Source organism: Trichomycterus rosablanca, chromosome 14, assembly GCF_030014385.1.
Source record: "Trichomycterus rosablanca isolate fTriRos1 chromosome 14, fTriRos1.hap1, whole genome shotgun sequence".
Lineage (NCBI taxonomy): Eukaryota > Metazoa > Chordata > Actinopteri > Siluriformes > Trichomycteridae > Trichomycterus > Trichomycterus rosablanca.
Window position 1 is genome coordinate 3,446,140 of NC_086001.1, and position 18,214 is coordinate 3,464,353.

Consider the following 18,214-nt stretch of genomic DNA (forward strand, 5'->3'; position numbering starts at 1 on the left):
ACATATTTAAAACCTGTGACATGGCGGACGAGTCTGCGTGTGTGTTTATAATCTGATCACAAGAACGACTGACAGCGTTTAATGTGTCGAGATTCGTCTCCATTCTTTAAATCTTTGGGGTTCTTGGAATACATCCGACCACCCGGACACATTTCTGCTGTGTATAAAGAGATCGCTGTTTCATGTACTTTATACTACGTGCAGTCACACAAACCATGTTTATATGGGCACAGAGAAGTCATTATCTGCAGTTAATTAAAACGACTATAAAGAAATTAACACACCACGTTAAATGACATCGTAAGTTTTTATTTTTGACCCGGCAGCAGATTTTTGGAGAGCGAGCGGTCAGCTCAGTTCGCAAAGCTGAAATCGTTCAGTCACAGAGAAAGAAGCGCTGCAGAAATCATTAACGTCCCGAGACTGCAGTGAAATACACTTCCCTTACGAGTGCATGTCAACTTTTCAGGAGGATTCAAACCCAGGTTGGCAGGACCCAGGTGCCGTGCAGCACCCACACTACCTGCTGTACCCACAGAGCCACTCCAGTAGCAGTTACAGCACAGCCCACCCTACGTAAAACTGATCCCATCCTCAACCACGAGTCTGTGTGACCTATATGACCAAACGTGTATAGACACCAATCAATTAAACCTTCCCTAAACTGTTGCCACAAAGACTTGCTTCCCTGGGTTTGGTGTGGAGAAACCCGGGGGCCTGCACAGACGCTGTTTGGCCTGAATGGGCACAAACTCCCACAGACAAAGTCCAAAATCTGGTGGAACCTCCTAGAAAGGTCAAAGCTGTTATAACTGATACACTATATGGTCAAAAGTGTTTGGACACCTGAAAACTGAGTGACCTCTATGTTATCTTATCAGCCATAACACCAGTTGCTCCTCTGAGGAGGCTTCTCACAAGTGTTTGCAGTATGTCTGTGGGAATTTGTGCCCATTCAGTCAAAAGATGACAGACCACTAGAAGAACTGAATGTTCTTGATAGAGCTCGATTTGCACACAGGGGCGGAGTCATGCTGGAACAGGAAAGGGCCTTCCCTAAACTGTTGCCACAAAGACATGCTGCAGATTTGGTGTGGACAAACACGGGGGCCTGCACAGAGTCCGGACCTCAGTCCCGCTTACAGACGCTCTTTTGCCCGAATGGGCACAAACTCCCACAGACAAAGTCCAGAATCTGGCGGAACACCTACTATTATAGCTGATACGGTCAAAAGTATTTGGACACCTGAAAACAGAGTGACCTCTCTGTTATCTCATCAGCTATAACACCAACCACTCATCTGAGAAGGCTTCTCACAAGATTTTGTAGTATGTCTGTGGGAATTTGTGCCCATTCAGTCAAAAGATGACAGACCACTGGAGTTTTTTCAAGTCTTGATAGAACTTGATTTGCGCACAGGGGCGGAGTCATGCTGGAACAGGAAAGGGCCTTCCCTAAACTGTTGCCACAAAGACATGCTTTGATGGGTTTGGTGTGGAGGAACTCGGGGGGGGCCTGCACAGACGCTCTTTTGCCTGAATGGGCACAAACTCTCATAGACAAAGTCCAAAATCTCCTAGGGAGGTCAAAGCTGTTATAGCTGATACACTATATGGTCTGTGACCTGTATGTTATCTTATCAGCTATAACACCAGTCGCTCCTCTGAGGAGGCTTCTCACAAGCGTTTGAAGTATGTCTGTGGGAATTTGTGCCCATTCAGTTAAAAGATGACAGACCACTAGAAGAACTGAATCTTCTTCTCACTTCTTTATAGAGCTTGATTTGTGCACAGGGGCGGAGTCATACTAGAACAGGAAAGGGCCTTCCTTAAACTGCTGCTGCAAAGTTGGAAGCATATAGTTTCCTTTATATAACTGGTTTATCACACCTGTTAGTGACAGTGTATGTAGTCATATCAATGCCCATGGTTTTGAAATGTGATTTCAATCAGGCGTCCACATACTTTTGGCCGTGCTGTGTTTAACATCATAAATATGCTTGACGGGTTTTGGGCTAAAATAAAAAGCACGTGCTGCTTCATAATGAATCACTTTTGAATCTGCGCTTCCTCCCCCATCGTCCGCTTCTATCATTTATTATTACGTTAGCATTGATCCATCCCAGGTTAGGAGTGGAAACACTGTTTATCTTCTGATCTACTATACTTATTATACTATATATAATAATAATATTAATAATAATAATAACAATAATATGACTTTCACTGACGCACCGTTTCGTTCCTTAAGGCATCGGCACAGACGAAGCTCCGCAATAAAATAACAAACCCGTAGAAAACAGCAACAACAGCGACAAAAAAAAAACAAAAAAAAAACGTCACTATGTACAATTTGATCAAGTGCTACGCCGCTAGTGGTCCGCAGGCCAGAGGAGGAGAGGGGAGGAGTGATGTCAGTGCCGGGGAGGGGGGGGGTCAGGCTTTCTCGCCGGTGTCCTGTCTGAAGTAGTAGCGGACCGGAGGGCCCGGCAGGTCCTCGTCCCCGTCTCGTTCTGGCGCGAACGACACAGTGAGGTCAACGTACTTCCTGTCCGCCGAGGGCTTGATCAGCTTCTGCATGCTGCAGAGAGAGAGAAAACGATAACGGTCGGTCAGTACTCCGAGAAAACTAGCCGCAGGACGCACAACGCTGTTTCCAAGTTCATTAAGCTCAAAAGAAGCTTGTTTGACCGTGGACAGCATGACCCAAGCTCACATTTACTCTGTTGACTGATTGATAAGGCCTTCCAAAAGATTTTGGAGTGTGTCTGTAGGGATTTCTGCCCAGAGGCTGTGAGTGGAGCACTATACTGAGCTGATTATTCAGAGCTGATGTAAATCTGTGAATATAAACCAAGTATCTCACGTCAGTTTGAGTCTCTTGCTGTGTCCAGGCATGATGGGAACGTACAGCATCTTCACTCCATGAACCACCATGGTGGGCTCCACACCATACTTCTCCTGATAACACAACACACAGACAGACAGACAGACGTCACACATGGCCATCCAGCATCTCTGAAACGTCTGATCTAGTGCTGGACAATATATAATATATATTAAGATGAATTAATATTATTATATTCACATATGTTTGGTGGCCAAGGTTGCTTCTTTTATATTTATTAATTTTTTTTACTTCATGCCACTTCTAAACATGTCTTTTTGAGCTGCATCTTTCCTCCCAATCTAGTTGAACCCAATTACCAGACTGCATTTCGCTTCCTCTCTATTGCTGCCGTGACTAACACACACACCCTCCGACAAGTGTGCAGTAGCTGACCGCTTCTTTTCACCTGCGTGTGTCGAGTTCATATAAAGATCGTGCACTGAGAGTCGCGCACTGATCTCCATTACCCCCTGTCTCTGTGCAGAACCATGGATCAGCTAGCAGAGGTCATAACTACAGCAGTCATGAGGAATCCCCTCCAGCTTCCAACCCAACGAATGGGCCAATCGTTGTCCGTGTAGGCGCCCAGCCTGCCGGTGGCAGAGCTGAGCCACCGTTGAAGCAAGGTATGCTTCCATCTAAACATGATTCTCGGGGACGTCCCTGCTCGTTTCAGCGAGACAACTGCAAGCCACACAACGGCTTTACAGTAGGACTGTGCAGGCGCTAGGCTGGCCTGCCTGCAGTCTGGTCTTGTGTCTTACTGAAAACATAGTGGTGCATTAGGAAGCACAACACACAAGGACGGAAACCCGGGTCTGGTGAGGAGATGAAGTGTCGAATCAAACAAACATAGAGAAATAAAAATCATGTTCAAAACTACAACAACCACTGGTTCGAAAACGCTGACGGAGGACAGGTAACCAACACAAAGGATAAAGACATGAGTGGAGGACAAAATGAGGTTTACCCTGACGGCATTGATGAAATCAGACAGGGTGAAGTCTTCATGACCAATGATGGACCAGTGATCCCAGATAGAGAAGGAGATGTCTTCTCTGATATAATAAAATAAAAGAAAACAGCAAATGAACCATCAGGATGTTGGAAAAAAAATTCATGACTGATCTCTAACAACTCTCAGGGCATCTTTTATCCACCCTGATAGTAACTGTGTCTGTCCCTGTGTTCTTCACCTGATCTGAGTGCGTTTGACCTGAGCCGTCTCTGTAAGCACCACGACGGGGATGGCCAGATTGAAGAAGCAGTTCTTGAACGACTCGAAGCCGAAGCCTCCGGCGACTTTAATCATCTCCAAAGCCACCTGCAGATGGAATCAATTAATTTTTTTATTTATTAGGATTTTAACGTCATGTTTTACACACTTTGGTTACATTCATGACAGGACAGGTAGTTACTGGTTACACAAGATTCATCAGTTCAAGTTTTAATATCAAACACGGTCATGGACAATTTTGCATCTTCAATTCACCTCACTTGCACGTTTTTGGACTGTGGAAGGAAACCGGAGCTCCCGGAGGAAACCCACGCCGACAGGGGAAGAAACATGCAAACTCCACACAAAAAGGACCCGGACCGCCCCACCCAGGACCTTCTTGCTGCGAGGCGACGGTGCTACCCACAAGTTAATTACTAGTTTTTGCAGACATTTGCGCTTAACACAATTCTCAACGCAGGGCTTTGGTCAGCCACATTCTCCAGACAAAGCCAAATCGTGTCTGTGTGGACGACCGTCCATTCATATAATTATTGGTCGTACCGGCTGCCAATAAATTCCAGATATTGATAAAGCCAGCTGAGCAACTCCACACACACACACACACACACACACACAAATAAAATCTCACCAGGCCAGCGACGGCGGCGGTGGCTGTAGCGATGGCAGGGATGATTTTGCCGGCGATGCGTTTGGTCTGAAGGCGATCGGCGGCTTCTATAGAGTACATACCGGCTCTCAGGGCCGACGCCGACTCCACGAAGTCTATGTGACCATTCGAGTCGTCGTCCTTCTCAAACGCCAGCAGCGTCATACGCAAGCTTTCTGCAGAACAGAGGGAAAAAATATGAGCACCTCTATGACCCAGCCTCAACAAAAACTGGACAGAGTGGGTCTGTCTGAAAACCCAGGTATGTGTATATTTTAGACAGATCCAATGCGTGTGCAACCTGGACCCCTGAGTAACCTCATGTATAACCTCTGGATCTGCTGCCACCTTTGGCATTTCGGCTAAACCACTCCGTGCTTACAAGCATTTGTGTACACCAGTTGTATACCAGTAGGTGTGTTTGTACCTGGTGTGAAACCAGACGTGAGGGCCTTTTCCAGCTGTGATATGGCTTCCCTCTCCTCCTCGCTGCTCACCATCAGCTTGATCTGATCCGGCTTCTTAACTGTCTCGTCTGTTTCTATATGCTGACACACACACACACACACACACACACACACACACACACACACACACACACACACACACAGTGTCAGACATAGATACAGTATACAGCCAAAAGTATGTGGACATCAGACTATAAAACGTTTGGACATTATATTCCCCAACTTGTCTCCTGCTCTTCTGGCAAGATTTTGGAGTGTGTCTGGTGGAATTTGTGGGCTTGGTGGGCAGTCACACCATGCCATGCTGAGTGTGAATCAGTGTGAAGACACCCAACAGACAAAATTACTAGCAGTTTAGTCATTACTATTTCCCAATTTTCAACTCCATTGCTGGCTAAAGAGAGCCGCAGACTATCAGGTGCCCATTTCGCTTATTAGAGACGTTTCGAGTACAGAGAGTCACGCTACACTCTCTGTTAATCCTCCACCACTGGTGCAGGTGACTCCACCCGCCAGCAGAGGTCACGAAACGCTGCCAAACTCCCTCCCTCAGGCACGGGCAACTGTGGCAAGCCCTGAGCCTATCGCAGCATCTTTGATTGTTTTTTATTTAGGCAAAACACGTTTATGTGGACCTTACAAATTCAAAAGATATTTTAATGGTCTTCTACAGTGAGAAGAGGATTCTAAAATTAGGAACCGATTCAAAAAAAGCCAAATATCTGGATACCTTTTCTGCTGGTTTGTACTCTGGAACCTTCACCTCAGCCAAAACTCTTGATACAGCCTCGTAACAAAGGTCCTAACATTGAAACAAAGAATGAACACAGAATAAAAAACATCCAGTATTGATTGTAAAACATCATTAAGCAACGTCTACAAGTGCACTCTGAAGTTTACCTCTTCTGAATACGGTACGTTGTAAATTCCAGCGTACAGTCGAGCCGCACTGACCGCGAAACCAAAGTGCCTAAGGCACAAAACACAATTTTATGATTATTTTAAATAATAATAAAAATGCAGCACAGATTTTTGTTCTCTCGTTACCAAAACAAAGTCTTTAGCTATAGCGAAGGGTTTAGAATAGACCAGCTTTCACTTACTGAGGGTCTTTGAGATCGAAGTATATCGGTGATGGCGGTCGTTTTGGCGACTGCCAGAACAGAGCTGATAAAACCAGAAAAAAGCAAATAAACCATCAATCAGGTTAAAAATGAGACTCAATGTTGATTGCTAGATTCAGGCACGCGTACACCAAACGGACAAAAGTATTTGGACACGTCTTCTTACTAATAAATAGTAAAACTGCAGTACCTCATTCACTGCTACAGACCCCCACACTGATCGAGGAGAGCTGTATCTAACACAAGCCCCCTCAGACACATGTGCAGAAGCCAACCGCTTCTTTTCCCCTGCGCAAGGTCAGCATCGACCAGCCAGCAGAGGGTGCAGTCCTCCCCCAGACACATTCAATCAAGTCTGTGTAGGCGCCCATCCAAAGCGCTGTACTGGTTTGCCGCTCTGAACAGGTTATTCCTGCCTAGCATCCAACGTTTCCTGAGGGAACTGGACCCACCGTGACCCTGACCAGGATAAATCAGTTGATGAAAATGAAATGAAATTTTAAAAAAATTTAATGAACGAACGAACGCTGTACTGACACTGATGGTTTTGGTTGGGATGTTCGATCAGAAAAAATGTCCTTGGTGTTCTGGTGTCCATATACTTTTGGTCATTTGGTGTAATGAAATCATGGCATTCATACTAAACACTTACATCCGTCTTTTAATCGTGTATCAAGTGGAAATGCGTGCAGTAGTTGTAACGCCTGTAAAACAACAACTCCATTAGCATGTTACAATCACAGTACCAGATTTACTACAGGATTATTACTATGTTATTACCATGTTATTATACCCCACAACATATATAGTTTATATAACTGCCTTCAATTCATACACACTGGTTTTATATATTTATAAGCATCAGCACTGATGAAAACCAATTGAGGACAAAAGTATTTAGACACCACTGATAAACAACTTTTGTTGTTAGATGCCAACAGTAGGAAAAAATTTCTTTTAGCAGCATTGTGGTTCAGTTTTATTCCCACATCTCCGGCAAACCATCTTCAACTCCCCGAAATCATCAAGTCATACAAGCATCTTTATTTTTATTACACCAGTCCATGCTACCGGTCGACTGGGCGACCTTTAGCGGGCACAACTGGAAGTGCTGAGACAAAATTGGACATTAAGTCTGCCCTGTGGGAAAAGACCCATCTAAATAAAAAAAAAACACCAGTCCTGAGTCTTTTGGCTTTATGTTTATGGACACTGTCTGGAGAAAATGTCCCCAGAAAAAAAGTATTAAAGAAACTCTTTACCTTTTTGTTGAAGTATTTGTCGAATTTCAGGCGGGCGAGGGTCAGGCATTGCTCCCAGCGCGTGGGTCGACGACTTAACACCTTAACGACCTGAAACGCACCGTCTATATTCTCACCGGCCTTCATCCTCTACACACAGGTTCACATATGCACACAGAAAAAAACAATAGTTAAATATATACACCAATCAGGCATAACATTATGACCATCTTCCTAATATTGTGTTGCTGCCAAAACAGCCCTGACCCGTCGAGGCATGGAGTCTGACTCCTTTCTATCAGAACCAGCATTAAGTTCTGTACAGTAGCTCGTCTGTTGGATCGGACCACACGGGCCAGCCTTCGCTCCCCACGTACGTCAATGAGCCTTGGCCGCCCATGACCCTGTCACCGGTTTACCACTGTTTCTTCCTTGGACCACTTTTGATAGATACTGACCACTGCAGACCGGGAACACCCCACAAGAGCTGCAGTTTTGATCCTCAGATCGCTCAGATCCTCACGCTCGCCCATTTTTTCTGCTTCTAACATCAACTTTGAGGTTAAAACGTTCACTTGCTGCCTAATATTTCCCCCCCCCACTAACAGGTGCCGTGATGAAGAGATAATCAGAGTTATTCACTTCACCTGTCAGTGCTCATAATGTTATGCCTAGTCGGTGTATAACCTAACCCTAGGTTTGAATGTCATACACTATATGGATAAAAGTATTGGGACACCCTTTCTAATTTTTGAATCCATGTGTTTCAGCCACAACAATTGCTAACAGGTGTAATAAATCAAAAATATAAAGGAAAGAAGGACTTTTTTTTTAAATTACGCAATATTTATCTCCAACCTTACCTGTAATACATTTTCAGCAGAGCCGTGATTTTGCCAGAACATGTTGTACATGGACGGCTTGTGACAGAAGGAACTTTCAAACTACGAGAGATAAAAAAGGACAAAAAATAAAAAAATTTGTTACAGCGACCCATACAACACAAACAATAGATTAAAACAAAACACAAAACGAAATAAACTTAATTAATGACAATTGTGGTAATCTGGTCTCAAGATGTAACGTAAAGCCTCCACAAGGAAGCTTTACATTAAAAAGGTGTGTGTGTGTGTGTGTGTGTGTGTGTGAGGGGGGTTTGGGTTGGAAAATGAGTGTGTGTGGGGCTGACCTTGTCTCTGGCCCACTGGATGGTGTGCTCGATCACGGCGGGGAAAGATTTCAGGGTGCAGAATGGAATCTCCTCTTCAGGTGGATCCCTCTGCATGAAGAAAACATTCACATGTACACACTCCCACATTTACAGGATACATCGAGCACAAGGTGATGAGAACAAACGCACTCACATGGCTGTTGTAGGACTCGGTCAGGTACGGGACGATGATCTCGGTGTGGCCCTTCGTTCCCATGGTCCCAGAGTCCAGCAGAGCTTTCTGATTGGACACGCTTCGACTGAAAGCACAAAACAAGAACCATTTGTTGATTTTTTTAAAAGCCTTTTTGATGCTCGAGTGCTGCAGCGCTTCCAGGGTTCCCTGGGATCCAGGGTTCGGTGCTATCAGCCTGTCTACAGGGTGTCTACGTACAGACATACAGACATGAATGACTGTGCCTTTGGGGGAGGGGTGGCTATTCCTGTCTGGGGTTTCTGCATTGCTTCCAGTGATTTTTGAGAAAACTGACCCACCACCACCCTGACCAGGATTTTCCAGTTTTCTCCCTATTTAATCATGGCCAAGTCCCCTAACATAATTCTTCTACCGGTAGTATCATCCACACTGGTCCACCAGCTACATCTCTTAAGACGTCAGCGGTGGAGTCTCGCTATGAACGCTGTGAATACCCCACCAGTAGTGCACGTGCCTCAGCCATACAGCAGAGGGAATTCTTTCCTGTTTAGATGCCTGGCCAAGTCGATAGCACAACTTGGGATTGTGTTCGAGAGCTCGAGAGCTCGAGATCTCAGCGTTGGTAGGCTAGTGTTTGTTTTTTAGCAAACAAACAACAAATTATACCTTTTAGAGGATGCTAACCTACTTGTACCTAAAAATCAATAAAGTATGTCTCTTGCCTTGGGCTACTAGCTACCTGGGCAGACATAATGGCAATTTTACTGCTGCAGACATTGCCAATTATGCCCACTAGGGGGTACCCAGCCGACCGGTAGCAGTGCTGAGTTTCAGGGGGATCAGGATCCCAGCACTGGTTTGCTAACTGCGCCACCTGGGTGCCTAAACTTTTGGGTATAAAAGGAGCATTCAAGAAATGCCAAATCCCTTATAAGCAAAGATGGGTTACCTCTTACCAAAAGAAAAATTAGCATTTTTTATTTCACAGTCTACAGTGCATGATATTATCAAAAGATTTAACTAATCAGTGTCGTCACACTATATCTGTAATGAATCCCGGATTGCTGACCTGTCGACGTATCTGCGAGCCTCTACGTTATCCAGCGCGGTGATCACCAGGCTGAGACGGGAGTAGAAGGTGTCGCTGTACGTCTCCTCGGTCGCTGGACACACCTTCCTCAGGTGTGCATCGATCTGGAGCTCAGGATTTATCTCCAGTGTCGCCCCTGCTGCAGTGGTGCTCTTGGGCTTCTACAGAAACAGATACAGAAACAGGTTAGAACGTCCCGAAAGTCCAGAAGACACCTATACAGGTGATGAGGGTGAGTGGACGAGGTACCTGTATATGATGAGGTCTGAAGAGGAACTGACGGTTAAGGTTGGACTTCTCTATGAGATCCGGATCAGTGATGCAGACCTATGACGAGCCACACAGTGAGCGTACAGATCAACCGCTAGCACAAACAAACCACAGGTGACCACGACGGTGACCCTACCTCCCCCGAGCACCTGGCCAATCCCACCCCGAGCAGCGCGAAATTCTTCAGCATCTCGCAGCCAATGGCGCCGCAGCCCACCTGCAAAAAACACAAGGACACAAAATGCACCGCGGGGTCAAAAGTATGTGGACACGCCTACAAGTTAATAACATCAGGTTTCAGAGAGGCATTTTTAAATGTACATTTTTATTTGTGGCATTTAGTGGACGCTGAACAATTGAGAGTTAAGGGCCTTGCTCAGGGGCCCAAAGGTGGCAACTTGGCAGTGGTGAGGTTTGAACCTGCAACCTTCTGATTACTAGTCCAGTGCCTTAACCACTGAGCTACCAGGCCTGTTGCTAAAAGGTGTAAGTAATCCAACTTAGAGGCCCTTTTCTGTTCCAGCAATACTAAATATATCCAAGCTGGAGGTGTGACAGTTCAGTTCCTCTAAACACCTCCATAACTACAACCCTAATTCCAAAAATAGTTAGGACAGTGGGGAAAGTATCAAAAAAACAGATGGAAATGATTGGCAGCTTCTTTTTGCTGCCCTGTATTTATATAATAGTTTGTTTTTATAACTCCATGTTATCACATTTGTGATATTCACAGTTCTTATAGGTCTCTTATGATGGGTCCTCTCCTAGTATTAAGTGTTGGTGTGTCATATTTATATAATAACGCTCATTTTTTCAATTCGATGGCTAGACAAGGCAAAAAAGTTTGGCATGTTCACCACCTTTTTGGAAACTGAGGACACTCAGTGTTTTACTGTCTCTCATTTTGATTGATTTAACACTTTAGCTGCCTAACAATCCTGGGTCAACGTCTATGTGACACAGGTCTGTACTACAGGCAGGCCAGTCTAGCACCAGTGCTCGCTTACTGCAAAGCAATGCCCCAGTAACAAAAGCAGAATACCATTTTCTCTGAAAAGGAAGTCGAAGCTGCTTTAAAACGAATCTGTTCCCACTGCACATGTGCAAATCACTCATGCCACCGGCACCAGCTTTGCATCAGCCCATCTTGTCGGTGGCGCTCCTGGATGTTGTTGATATGTGGTTTTCGATATATGTTTTCTCTAACTGGGTTGGTATTTACTCACCATGAAAACTCGAAGCTTGTGCAACTCCAGACACAAGGACTCGCCAATACACGCCCTCAAAGCATCGTAACGATCCCCCCTAAACAAGCACGCACACACAATTCATAATGATCATTACTGAGAATAAAAAAGCAAAGAACATGAAGATTTCATTCGGAAATTTTAACCGTATGGCCTGGTCACACGAGAAATATCCGAAAAATTCGAGTTGTTTTCTGACCTGAATCACACACTATATAGCCAAAAGTATGTGGACACACCCCTCCTAATGAATGAATTCAAAAGGATAAAAAAGATATAAGGTAAATGATGCGCTTTTAACACTGTGGCAACAGTTTGGGGGAAGTCCCATGTTCTCGTCCTGCATGAATACCATCCTAAGCACAAAGCGAGCTCTATAACGACACAGTTTGACCAGGTTAAAGGCAAAGGAGCTCCAGTCGTCTACACAGAACCCCGACTCAATACTTTTGGTACGAATGAAAGATTGTAAGACAGGCCTACTCCTCCCCTTCAACATCAGTGCCTGAAATCAATTACTTTAGTGACTTAGAAGGCACAAATTCCCACAGACACACTCCCAAGCCTTCGAAGAAGAAAGGCTATCCAGAAGATTGGATGATATGAAAGCTACAAATGAAAAAGGGATGTCCAGCAAGCTCATGATCAGGTGTCCCAATACTTCTTGGAGCTTACTGTACTATGTAGTGTAGATTTGTGCAGTCGTATTTATTTAATTCAGATTCAGATGGATGGTGAAGCCCTGATGCGACATTTTTAGGCGTAATTCTTTGTAATTTTGGGTGATAATGTGCTGATCTTACTGTGCTTCACCCATTTTGGACCATGTGATGAACAAACCCTTCAGAAAACAACAGCGCAGATCAGTAGTCCAGCAAACCTTAAATCGTTCGGGTCTGGCGATACCTGGTCTGACCGGGCCTTTATAACTCACCTGGGTGCAAACTCCTCGACAGGAAGAGACTGGAGGGGCTGGATCACTTCTAACGCATCCAGATAAAACTACACAAAATAAAAAAAATAAAAAAGCAAATCTAAACAAACAAACGTTCCGATATATGGAGGAAATCTCAGTACGGCTTGATTTCCGTCTTACCCACTGCTGAAGAGGCGTGAACTTCCCGGTTAGAGCCTTCAGGACTTCCTGACTCGCGATGCCACCCACTGCTGCTGCCAGGGGTGAAAGGCAGCCCCTCGCACAACGGGACACACAGCGCACCAACGACGGGTTCACGCACACCTAACGAACACACAAGCTCCCGTTCTTTATCTATTACAGTGATCCGTTTTTCTGTGTAGAATACGGCGTCTACTGAAGAAAATAATAATAATAAAGCGTAAGATGAAAGGAACCGCTCACTTTGTTTAGAAGGGTTTCGTTCAGCTCCTCCGTAAGCTTCAACAAACACTCGGAGTCCTGCAAACATCTGCACACGAGCAAGAAGAACAAAAGATTAAAGACATGACTAAAATGACACAGAAGCACGAGGACGGAAACTGAAGCCCTCAACGTTACCCGACGTTCGGCAGCCTGTTGTGGCGTTCCTGAAAGTCATCCAGCGCCATCATGGCCACGTGGATCTGCAGCGGTGCCTGATGGGAATGTATTCGTCGTCAGAAGTCGCATTGCATCGCTTTTAAATACACTAGCTTATAGTAACACTGTCAGGGACTGAGTAGCAAGCTGCGCTAATAAAAAACACATCCCAAAAGTATATGGACATCTTTTCTATTTATTAATTTAAGTGCTTTAGCTATATCCACCGCTAACAGGTGTATACAAACAATTATACGCCTCCTTCAACTTTGTGACAACAGTTTGGGGGAAGGCTCATGAAGACATGGTTTGCCGAGTTTGGTCACAAGGGAGTCCACACCTCTGGGATGAATTGGAACATCCAATGCAAATTATGCTGTTTTAACTGAATGGGTCATTATCATCACAGACACACTCGAAAATCATGTGAAAAGCCTTAAAAAAAGTTACAACCCATAGTTCCAGAATCGGATATCAAACAAGCTCATGGTTAGGCGTCCATATACTTTTGGCTACATGGTGTAATTTAACATTTTTAATACACCACCATGTATGATAGGTGTTATTAAAATACAGTAGTGATTTTCACCTCGGGTTTGCTGAAGTCTGGAATAAGAAGGCGAGGGTCTTGCAGCTGCTGCTCCATCGTCTCCTACACACACACACACACACACACACACACACACACACACACACACACACACAGATGTTGATGTGGAACAGTGACCAAAAGTGTGTGTGTTCAAACAGCAAGATTTAAATGTAATACGTACAAAGCTGTAGGTTTGAGGGATTTTGACCATGCGAAAGATTCCACCATGAAGATACGGCTGGAAAGACGAAGTATCGCCTATTGAAAAACTGTAGGGAGAGAGAACTGCGCACACACACACACACACACATACAATCAGATACAATACAAGTCATGTTAGTGTGTTTATTAACACTATAAGACATGTGAAACACCCCCAGCTGAATTAAAAGTAGCAATGACACACAAATAAAACGCACCTGTAACCTGGTGCGTGGTACCATTGAGCTCTGTCATGCCGTTGATCTCTCGGAAACACACGCTCTGTCCCGTCTGGAGTCCGTGTGTTCGGCTGTCCATGCACGTGACCACGCCAGGGTTCTCCTGAAATGCACAAAACCCACCACAAGTCATGAATAACGAAGCTAAACCATGTTGCTGCTCCTCCTGGGACCGGCACTTTACCGCTCACAGTAACTCACATTACAGGAACGAGTAACAGCACAGGAACGAGTACTAGTACTATACAGTACAGTAATGAGTACCATACCTAATAACTCACAGTTCAGTAACGAGTAACAGCACAGTAACGAGTACTAGTACTATGACTAGTAACTCACAGTACAGTAACGAGTACCATAACTAGTAAATCACAGTACAGTTTGTTTGTTTATTAGGATTTTAACGTCATGTTTTACACTCAGTTCACAAGTTGTGTTTATATCAAACACAGTCCTGGACGGTTTAGTATCTCCAATTTACCTCACTTGCATGTCTTTGGACTGTGGGAGGAAACCGGAGCAGCCGGAGTAAACCCACGCAGACACGGGGAGAACATGCAAACTCCACACAGAAAGGACCCGGACCGCCCCACCTGGGGATCGAACCCAGGACCTTCTTGCTGTGAGGTGACAGTGCTACCCACTTAGCCACCGTGCTGCCAATTCACAGTAGTAAGTCACAGTACAGTAATGAGTACCATAACTAGTAACTCACAGTAACAAGTACTGTAACGGGTAACAAAGTTCAGTAGTGAGTAACTCACGGTACAGTAACGAGTACCATAACTGGTAATTTAGTACAGTAACTAACAACTCACAGTACAGTAACGAGTACAGTAGCGAGTAATAGTACAGTAACGAGTACCATAACCAGTAACTCACAGTACAGTAACCCACAGTACAGTAACTAGAAACTCATACAACAGTAACACCTTCAGTACATGACTGTCTCTTCCTTTCTCAGTGTAGTGGAATCCGTACCTGGCTGATGCTCTGAATGAAAAGCTCTTTGGGCTCCTCTCCCGTCGGGTCCGACACCTCAAAGTTCTCACCGAAATCACAGAAGACTCGTGAACAGATCCCAAACACATCGCAGCCAATGAACTGCCAGAAAACATCATGAGAGTTCACATGGATCACACCTTCTATAATGTGGATTATATTTCATTCTTTTCCTGGTAATTTAGTACCTTGATGGGGGGGTGCTGAGAGTGACAAAAATGGTTGATCCTCTTCTGCAGGCTCAGCTTCATTTCTGTTAGCACCACACACTGGGGACAGAAAACACACGCACACACACACAATTCACAACACAAATCATCTTGCGTGTCCTGTCAAATATAATACCATACTGTTCTTTCAGTCTCCTCACACTGGTCCTCCAATTATGCAGAGATTTCTACGTCAGGTTCTCAAACAGAGCACCGACTAATGGTGCACAACAAAGGCGAGGAACACGCAGAAGGCGAGGAACACGCACCTGATATTTAAGCAGGAAGCTGAGGTCTGTGCTGTCGCTGAGGGTAACGCTCGACGTGCTGACCTGAACGTAGGGGTTTAACTCGGCCACCCGAGAGTGAACGGCGTCCACCCTAAACGAGGAAGGCACAGGGAGAGAGAAAGAAAAAAATCCATTCATGTTTTTGTTGGTGCGTTTGGGAAATTATCTGACAATCAGATAAATAATCAGATTGGCGAGTAATCACCAACTAACCCTAAATTCTTCATACCTTTTCTTTCCACTCTGAACGTCCTCCTCCCGGATAAAGAAGTTGGTGCCGAGGTCCCAGACTTCACACAGTCTACTGTCATGCAGCGTGACCGCCTGCACACGCACACACACACACACAAATACACACCAAACTTAAAACACTGCACATCCAAAATCACACATCAGTGACCCTGAGGTGAAGAAAACCTGAAGCTTACCTTCACTCCTGCGAGGACGATGTTCTTAGCTGTAAAAAAAACAAAACACTACAGTCAAATTAGACCAAGAGAGATTCTACACTGAAGGAAATCATGTACTTCTGCTTGCGTTTTTTTATTCCACACGTATGACCAAAAGTATGTGGACACCCAGGTCAGTAGGGTGTCCACACACTTTTGCCATCCACAACTCAACAACCATAAATGCAGTCAACTTAAAATGTAATTTGTTACATTAAAATGCCCCAACAGCCCCGACTCTTTTAGGGAGGCTGTGCACAAGATTTGGGAGTGTGTCTGTGGGAATTTGTGCCCATGCGAGGTCAGACACAGATGTTGGAGGAATAGAACTGGCTCCCAACATACGATCTACAAGGACAATGACTGGCTCTTTAGAGGGTGGGAGTGCAGGAGGGGATTCATCGTAACTGCAGCAATTACGACCTCTACTGATTGATTGATGGTGCCTAAACGGAGACAGTGCGTGACTCTCCGTGCGCGGTACGGATCTCCAAATGTGAAAAGTGCAGATAAAAAGAGACGGTCGGCTACTTTACTGGAGGAGAGCAGAAGTAGAGAAAACTAAATATACACATTGGGAGGAACACTGAGGGAAAATTAGGGCACAAAAGTATTTAGACGCCACAATGAAATGTAAATATGTAAAAATTATGTTAGAAAATAGTATTAATTCAAATAAATAAAAACACTGGTTGGGTTTACGTAATGAGCATCAAACCCGCTGACATGGCTGAGCACTTTTTTCCCTTCAGTGTATCTGAAGACATTGAATATGTCACCCACCTATTTCTATTCCCAGTGCCCCCATTCCACTCAGGAACACGGAGGACTGTGCCATCTGCTGCATGGCGCTGTCTCCCAGCACATACCGCTGCCGACTGCACACACACACACACAGCAAAAATTAGTTCACATAATCCCTTATTCGTTTACAGCATTATATAGCCAAAAGTATGTGGACACCTGAGCATGTGCATTAACACAAAGCTGCCCCAAGTGTTCTGAAGAAGCTTTTTTGTAGTGCGTCTGTGAGAATTTGCGCCCATACAAGACAAATAGGGTCTTGTGTGGGCGCAGAATTACGTTCCATTACACTACGCTCTCTAAACCTTCATGAATAGTGGAATGAGTCATAAGGGAACAGGCACAGGCCTTCCCCAAACTGTTCCAACAAAGCTGGAAATATATACTTTATGACATTTATGACAGTGCTTGGTGTAAACAAAACTACAGGGTGTTCACAAACTTTTGGTGGAGAAGCGTTCCGTCAAATGCTCAGGATGTTAAATGGTGAAAATTTGGAACTCTTACCTGTACAGCGAATCGTCTATCTCCATGGGGTCGGCCATTTGAACAGGGGAGAGGGAACACCTTGGTCTTGATGTTGTCTTCAATCAGGCTGCACATAGACAAAACAAAATATTGGAGTTGAACAAATGCATGTTTTAAGGTGTATAACACTGATACAAGGTTAATGATATGCTGTCAACATTGTGGCAACAGTTTGGGGAAGTCCTCTTTGTCTTTCAGCTCAAGCACCTAAGCACAAAGCAGCTCTATAATGACATGGTTTGACTAGTTGTGTGGAAAGGAGCTCCAGTCGGCTACACAAAGTCCTGGTGAACACGCAGCCCATCTCAACACTTGTGAAATGAATTAAATTCAGACTGCAATGTCTATTAATGACTCTATTGGCTGTGTGGAGTTTGCATGTTCTCCCCGTGCCTGTGTGGGTTTCCTCCAGGTGCTCCGGTTTCCTCCCACAGTCCAAAGACCTGCAAGTGAGGTCAATTTGAGGTACAGAAATTGTTCATGACTGTGTTTGATATAACCTTGTGAACCGATGAATCTTGTGTAATGAGTAACTACCGTTCCTGTCATGAACGTAACCAAAGTGGAAAACGTGACGTTAAAATCCTAATAACTAGGCAGTTGTAGCCTAGTGGTTAAGGTACTGGTCCAGTAATCAGAAGGTTGCCGGTTCAAGCCTCACCACTGCCAGGTTGCCACTGTTGGGCCCTTGAGCAAGGCCCTTCACCCTCAATTGCTTAGACTGTATACTGTCACAGTACTGTAAGTCGCTTTGGATAAAAGCGTCTGCTAAATGCTGAAA

General features: G+C 44.7%; 1 protein-coding gene across 1 annotated transcript; it reads right to left on the reverse strand.

Annotated features, from left to right (window-relative positions):
* Nucleotides 1–288: 288 nt before the first annotated feature.
* On the reverse strand, nucleotides 289–17,072 carry uba6 (ubiquitin like modifier activating enzyme 6). The gene is made up of 32 exons (XM_063009172.1): nucleotides 17,065–17,072; nucleotides 16,885–16,979; nucleotides 16,081–16,109; nucleotides 15,882–15,976; nucleotides 15,632–15,743; nucleotides 15,342–15,422; nucleotides 15,133–15,255; nucleotides 14,131–14,254; nucleotides 13,893–13,996; nucleotides 13,709–13,771; nucleotides 13,099–13,175; nucleotides 12,943–13,009; nucleotides 12,679–12,822; nucleotides 12,517–12,584; nucleotides 11,562–11,640; nucleotides 10,472–10,552; nucleotides 10,315–10,392; nucleotides 10,045–10,226; nucleotides 8,973–9,078; nucleotides 8,798–8,887; nucleotides 8,472–8,552; nucleotides 7,630–7,758; nucleotides 7,020–7,071; nucleotides 6,347–6,410; nucleotides 6,144–6,213; nucleotides 5,974–6,045; nucleotides 5,204–5,324; nucleotides 4,759–4,952; nucleotides 4,087–4,214; nucleotides 3,861–3,948; nucleotides 2,867–2,961; nucleotides 289–2,581 (listed from the first exon to the last, which is right to left on the reverse strand). Exons 1-32 carry the CDS (start codon nucleotides 17,070–17,072, stop codon nucleotides 2,437–2,439), a joined length of 3,045 nt encoding a protein of 1,014 aa, XP_062865242.1. The 3' UTR covers nucleotides 289–2,436.
* Nucleotides 17,073–18,214: the final 1,142 nt, after the last annotated feature.

Coding starts and splice junctions, on each gene's coding strand:
- uba6 (XM_063009172.1), bottom strand. Junction 10,227..10,314: donor TCAGACCTCATCATATACAG/GTACCTCGTCCA, acceptor CTGTTTCTGTAG/AAGCCCAAGAGCACCACTGC. Junction 5,325..5,973: donor AGTACAAACCAGCAGAAAAG/GTATCCAGATAT, acceptor TGTGTGTGTCAG/CATATAGAAACAGACGAGAC.